A 7175-nucleotide genomic window follows, 5' to 3' on the forward strand; every position below is an offset into this window, starting at 1 on the left:
GCTGTAAGTAAGTTCTCTGATTATTATTATTATTGTGCGATGATTAGGTTTCGTAGCTCTTAAGCTACCTGCGCCACTAATTTCATCACATTCGTAGGATTTAGGTTTTCATTAGTTTTCGTAACGTGATTTTGGCTTAAAATGGTGGATTATGCGTGTTTTGATGTTTATTAGTGAAGTGTTTTGTTATTTGGTTGAGATGTTGGGGTTAATTTGACCTAATTTGTGGTTTTATGGTTTTGGAGATTAATAATTTACCAGTTGTGTTGTTAATGTGTAGGATTATGTTGTGCTCACTTACAGATTATTAAATGTTGATGAATATAATTTTGATTAACTGTCAATTTATAGGTTTCGTAGCTCTTAAGCTACCTGCGCCGGTAATTTGATCATATTCATGACTGTCATGTGACTTTGTTGGTGTTTAAGGGGTCATACTTTAAGCAATTAGGGGTTTAGTTCCAATAATTGTAGGCTTTCGGTTCTGATTAGTTCTCGTAATGTGATTTTGTTTAGAACGATGGATTATGCGTGTGTCAATTGTTCGGTGATTGATCTCTATTACTGAAGTGTTTTGTTATTTGGTTGAGATTTGGGCTTAATTTGACCTAATTTGGGGTTTTATGGTTTTGGAGATTAAGAATTAAATTTGGTCAATTGTTTTGTTAATGTGTGGAGATATGTTGTGCTCACTTTTAGATCAGTATTGACAGAATCATTTGATGATCTGAAGTAGCAGATTAAATGTCGATGAAGATGATATTGATAAACGGTGGATTGTTAGGCTTCGCAGCTCTTAAGCTATCTGCGCCAGTAATTTGATCGCATTCATGACTGTCATGTGATTTGGTTGGTGTTTATGGGTTCACACTTTAAGCATTTTGGGCTTTTAGTTCAATAATCCTAGGATTTTGGTTCTGATTAGTTCTTTTGGATTTTGTTTAGAATGACGGATTATGAGTGTATCAATCATTCGGTAATTGATCTCTATTAGTGAAGCATTTTGTTATTTGGTTTGACTTTTGGGGCTAATTGAAGCTAATTAGGGATTTATTGGTTTTGGAGGTCAATAATTTGACTTGTAGTTTTGTTCATGTGTAGAGATTATGTTGTGCTAACTTATAGATAGATTATTATTGACAGAATCATTCGATGATGGGAAGTAGCAGAACAACTGTTGATGAAGATGATTTTGATTCCTTCTTAGATATGCCCCTTTCTATTGCTGGTTGGGAGGAGATTCATCCGTCTGTTGCACAAGGGGTCCCTGAACCTATGGGAAACCCTAGGGGTTATTCGATGAATCCTAATAGCTTACAAAATACCCAATTTAACCTGAGTTCTAATACAGCTAACACAAATCTCCTAGAATTCCCATTATTATCAGACTGGAACATGGGACGAGGCCAACAGTATATGAATCAAGGGTGTAATGAATCAAGTTTTGAATGTTTTAATAGACCACAGGTGAATAGAGATGTTGCTGGTTCATCTTTTTTGTTTAGCCCTAGAGACACTGCACCAGCTAATGCTAGAAACAATGTTGGTTTTAGTACCAATCATAGTGGGGCTCAAGGGGAATTTGAGGGGAGTTTTTTGAGTCTTGGACTTGGAGACACTTCAAAAACTGTACCTGGCTCTCAACTAGACAGCAGAGAGATTTCTTATAAGCGAAAAGATGCAACTTTAAATGAGTTAAAGATAGATCGTGCTCGGAAAGCTACCAGTCAAACTTTTGATGGTGGATTTATGGGTTCTCAGAGTAACAATAGTGGCTTTTCTAATCAAACTAGTCATGTCAGTCGAATGAGCTTAACCAACAGTGATGGTGGCTTTATGGGTTCTAGCCCTCATATTTTGCAAATGCAACAAAATGATAGGCAGGTTGGCAGAGCTGACAAGCTAACAGAAGCAGCATCGACTGAGTTAAAGATGGTTCATGCTCGAAAAGCTGCATGTCAAACTTTAGATGCTGACTTTATGGATTTTCAAAGAAACAATAGCGGTTTCAGTAATCATAGTACGTTAAATAGTATGCCGGGTTCGAGCCGGAATCATGTTTCACAAATGCAACAAAGTGATAGCAGGAATATAAGGTTTGGTGATTTGGATAGTTATAAACGAGATCAGCTTGAGCATTCAGGAACTTTTGGTGGGAGTTCTGCTCACTTATTTAATTCCCAACAACAAAACCTGAAACCACGAGAGTTTGCTAAGCCTTCATGGATGAGCTCTTGTTATACATCGTATGAACAGCTACAACAATTTTGTTCTAAAACTGTCAACAGCCCAAATGATGCAGGTAAGCAAGGTAATTGTTTGATTTTGAATATTAGTATGATATTATGCAAGGAATAATTAAGTACTAAGTACTATTAAGCAAGGTAGTCAAAACTTTTCAAAGACTTCGTCACATTCATAATTGTGAATTGACAAAAATGCCCTTGAAGTTTGAACCTACCAAAAGCTATGTTTTGACAATCCGTTTATTGATCTTTTAGTATATTTCAGAGCATTTTTGTCATTTTACAAGTCTAGAGTGTATATGCGACAAAAGCTTAAAAGTTATTCTTCATCAATTTACAGTTTTCTGACAAGCATTTTGCTGAAATGGGTTTAAAAGAAACCAAATTGCTACTTGTGCTGTATCTATACAATATTGCAACAAATAAACTGTGTTCTTAAAACTGAAGCAATAAGTTTGTGTTTACTATATTCTTTTCTTGCAGAACAAGTTATATCACAAAATGCTTCACCTTCTCAAGTTCTTGGAGGTAATCTGTTTTCTCAGAGGACAACCCCTTGGGTATCATGGGTAGGCAGTGGTCCAGCTGGCACCGATGCACCCTTTCCCAAAAGGCTTGGAGTTGAATCCAGTGCAAGAAATAGCCCTCGAAGTTCTCAGGGACATTTATCTAGCCTGCAGACAACTAATCCAGGTATCTTGATACCTGCCATTTTCATTTTATTGTAGTAGATATATAATTCCTATTAGGTTAGAAACCCATGTATTACATACTTGGTAATGAAGATTTAGGAATTGTAAAATGACACTTTGATAAGTTGTTATTGAAATTAGGTAGAACTAAATATGTTTTAAGTAATAATGCAATAACATTTAAAATGAAAAGAGATACCAATCTGTTGAGAAGAAAGTGGGCTGGTGAGATGGAAATCAATTCTCTTTTTGTACACAATATGTTTCAAATTGAAATCAACTCTTTAATTTTGCAAGTTGCAAATCTATATATTACAGAGGTTGGAAAGTGAAATAAAATATGCGGGAAAAAGTAGTTTAGGCTCACGGAATTGTGACACGTGGCAGTGAATAGTTATTTATTAGTTATAGATCTTAGTTTTGTTCCAACTATAGGGTGACTTCTTCTGTAATAATTAGCTATATATCTTTTGTGTATCTCCAGGTCAGACATGTCAATTTCCGGATAAAGGATACACCCGCATGCCACATCATAGACCTGTTGGTATGATTACTTTTAGGCTTGTAAATGAACAAAACGAAAACAAATGAAGCATTTTTGTATGCATTCATTAACTTTAAGCGAACAAACGATTGAAAACCAATTGAGAGTAAACTGAACATCTGCATAAAAGTTAATAAAACTTGACTAAATTGTTATAGGTTATATCTTTATTTCAAAAACCAGAGAAAATTATAATGGGCCTAAATAAATGAGTGAGTATATAAACGAACGTAAATGAACAAACGTAAACGAACGTAAACAAATGTAAATAAACGGACAGAGCAAGTGCTCATGTTTGTTCATTTAACTAATTGAACAAAAAGAGTTTGTTCATGTTTGTTCAATTAGTAAATAAAAGAACATAAATGAACTTCCACTCTGACGGTTCACTGAACGTTTGGTTCGTTTACAGGCCTAAATTTACTTCATATTTTTTCTTTTCAATAAGATTGGGGTTATTTTGTTGTTTACTTGAGATTGGTTTCATGCAAATCAGGTGGAATTGATGGTGCTCCTGTTAGTTACCCGGTGAATTATCAAGAACCATATTTTACATACGGTAATAAAACGCATGTTTTAGGTTAATACAATTCAATTCTGTGTTGGGAATGTTGCATATTTGATGCTTGTTTTATATGTTTTTTAGGCCAATCTAAAAATGCAATGATTCAACTTCCTAAAGGTCACCAAGAAGCACCTTCCACCAATAGTATGTCACACTCTTTGCACTTTTGTACACCAAAAACTTGAAAGATGCAACAAGATCATGTAGCGTCTTATGTAGGGGTGTAATGAGTCCGTCTAAGCTCAAGCTTGGCTCGTTTAACGTACGAGAGCTCAAGCTCAACTTGTTTAGAACTATATTTCTAAAGCTTGAGCTTGGCTCGTGAATAGTTTTTTAAGCTCGATTCGTATTATGCATTTCGTTATTTTTTTAAATTTATTTATAAGTATTTATAATTATAGTTTTTACATTTAACATAATATATATTGTTTATTTATTCTCATAATTATATATAACAATAGTTATTGTATAAATCTGTATTTAATATATTAAATAAAAATTATATAAATAATAATTTCGTTTTGGCTTGCAAGCCTAGTCGAGCTCGATAAGTGAAGCTCGGGCCCAGGCTCATATAATTAAACGCGCTTTATTTGTATCACATAAACCTTTTCTAAATCTCATTAGTTAGGTTTTCATTGAAAATTATCTCTTTTGTAATCATATTAGACACCCTAATCATGTGTAAAGTTATATTCTTATTGAAAATATCTTTTGTTAAAAATGCAGCTTCAAGTATTGATAGTCAACCCCAAAAGTTTGACTTCCATGTTAGGCCACATCATAAGAGAACTGCAGTTGCACCCCAATTGGCTCCTCGTTGGGTTCAACGCCAGAAGATAAATCATCCAACCGTTCATCACTCGATGCCAAAACCATATATACCTGTAACTACTGCCGGTGTTCATTCTTCTATACCACCCGGGTCACGGACTCAACCCGCGGGTTCTGTTACTGCTCGTGTTCCTTCTGTTGTACCATGTGTATCAAATGTTAAACCCCGTGTTTCTGTTGCAAGTGCTTCGTCTGTTTGTCATATTAAATGGAAAGGTATATTATCTCACCTACTATACAAGGGTACTTTTGTCATTTCCCACTTTTTTTGCATTGAATCTTTGCTTATTGATATGTTGATACAATTAGGGGTGTCGCCGAGCCGAGCCGAGCCGAGCCCGGGCTTGTTTAGGCTTGAGTTTGGCTTGGAGCTTGTTCCGTTTAGAACTTTGTTTCTAAAGCTCGAACTCGGCTCATTTATTATTTATTAATTATCTAATAATTTTTTCTACATATTTTATAACTATTTGATATTGCTTTCAATTATGATCTTTATGTTTATATATAATAATATATATTATTTAATTATTTTTTATTATATTATATATATAATAATAATTATTATTATTATTATATTAATATATATTTAATATACAAACAACAATTATATAAATAAAAAGCTTGTTTACGCTCACGAGCCTCTATATGTGAAGCTTGGGCTTGAGCTTGTTAATTAAATGAGCCTCAATAAAGCTCGAGCTCTGGCTCAATATCATTTATGCTCGGCTCACTATGAGATTTAGAGAGTTGATCTCAAGTAGCTCACAAGTGGCTCGTCTCGGCTTGTTTACACTCCTTGATACAATGGTATTATTGATCATGAAGCATTTTTGCGAGATTTGGTAAAAACGAAACTGAATACACACGAGATGGGTAATAAAGTAGCTTCAATATATGGTAGTTTAATGCAACTAATATGATCACAAAAACAATGTTATGATAATAATCTAAATCTCTTAATCATGGGTCGTAAGAGCTCTTGTATAACTCTCTTACAACCTTTGTTTTGCACATATTTACAGTTAATAATTATTAACACGTCAAATATAATCACAAAGAACAGTATTGCTATAAATTAATAGTAACATACTAGATCTTATAAACGCCTGCTTGCGGTGCGAACATATAATGTATATATGTGTGAACCCTTGGGTGGGCAAAAGTAAAATTGCACTAATTTTGACGTTATTTTACTAATCACGTGAAAATAACGTTAAAAGTGGCGGAAGGTTAATCAGGTATCATGTGGTGGCGTTGATAGCCGAAAGACAAGGGCACATGCACCAATCAGCCGGTGTCCCGATGATTGAGTGTTATGTGTCTTATGTCCAAGGCTTGATTCAAAACTACTATCGAGCCGGGGGTCTCACCGGAAGCAGCCTCTCTATCCCTATGGGATAGAGGTAAGGCTGTCTACATCTTACCCTCCTCAGACCCTACCATAGCATTGCTATTGGTGGGATATACTGAGTACGATGATGATGATGATGATACTAGATCTTATAAATATATAGGAGCTTTTAGTTATTAAAAAATAAAAGTAAATACAGTATGGGTGACTGTTGACTGGTTTGACCTGTTTTATTCATAGCTGATTAATGCAACATTGTAACGACTTTGATTACATGCAGATCCCGGTGCAACTTCTAAACTGAGTGGACACAGGTGCTTTCTATGCAAGAGGGACCTTGCTTTAACATCAGAAGGCTCAGTGTTCCAGCCCGCGGCTCTACCACCCATTGCAATTCTTCCATGTGGGCACACATTTCATGATCAATGCTTACAAAACATTACTCCTGATGACCAAGCTAAAGATCCGCCTTGTATTCCTTGTGCGATCGGTGAAAGTTAGGTTATATTTTTACCCAATTACTGTATGGGTTGTTATGGCATATATATTTATTTAAGGGGGGAGGTTTTTGGGGTAGATGTGTATGTATATACATACAGGAGAAGTGATGATTATTATTAAGCTAGATGGGGTGTAAATGCTTAACATGATCATATTGTTGTAATGCTTTAACTATGTTATTTTGGAATGTTTTTGGGTTTTGATATTACTTGGTTGCAAATCATGGGCATAAATCCTAAACTGGAGCCAGTTTGAACTGTTTTGTCAACATTAATTATTGATTTGAAAGTTACGGAATGAATGAATAATGGTTATATAGATATTAAATAAGCAATCTGGAGTAGAAACAAACAAGAAATAAAAAGTATGTACTCTTCACCAACTAATTAACTACCTCTTAGCACCTTGATTTGATCAGCTTAATTTAATACTTGTGTTGATA

The 7175-nt window shown here is 34.8% G+C and overlaps 1 protein-coding gene across 1 annotated transcript; it reads left to right on the forward strand.

Annotated features, from left to right (window-relative positions):
- The first annotated feature begins 380 nt into the window (after nt 1-380).
- LOC143581776 (uncharacterized) lies at nt 381-6733 on the forward strand. The gene is made up of 7 exons (XM_077064475.1): nt 381-431; nt 894-2302; nt 2730-2939; nt 3979-4041; nt 4129-4191; nt 4777-5097; nt 6513-6733. Exons 2-7 carry the CDS (start codon nt 1153-1155, stop codon nt 6731-6733), a joined length of 2028 nt encoding a protein of 675 aa, XP_076920590.1. The 5' UTR covers nt 381-431; nt 894-1152.
- Nucleotides 6734-7175: the final 442 nt, after the last annotated feature.

The sequence above is a fragment of the Bidens hawaiensis genome, unplaced genomic scaffold (assembly GCF_021521415.1).
Source record: "Bidens hawaiensis isolate Kalapana, Puna unplaced genomic scaffold, B.hawaiensis_p1.1 tig00031174_1, whole genome shotgun sequence".
NCBI lineage: Eukaryota > Viridiplantae > Streptophyta > Magnoliopsida > Asterales > Asteraceae > Bidens > Bidens hawaiensis.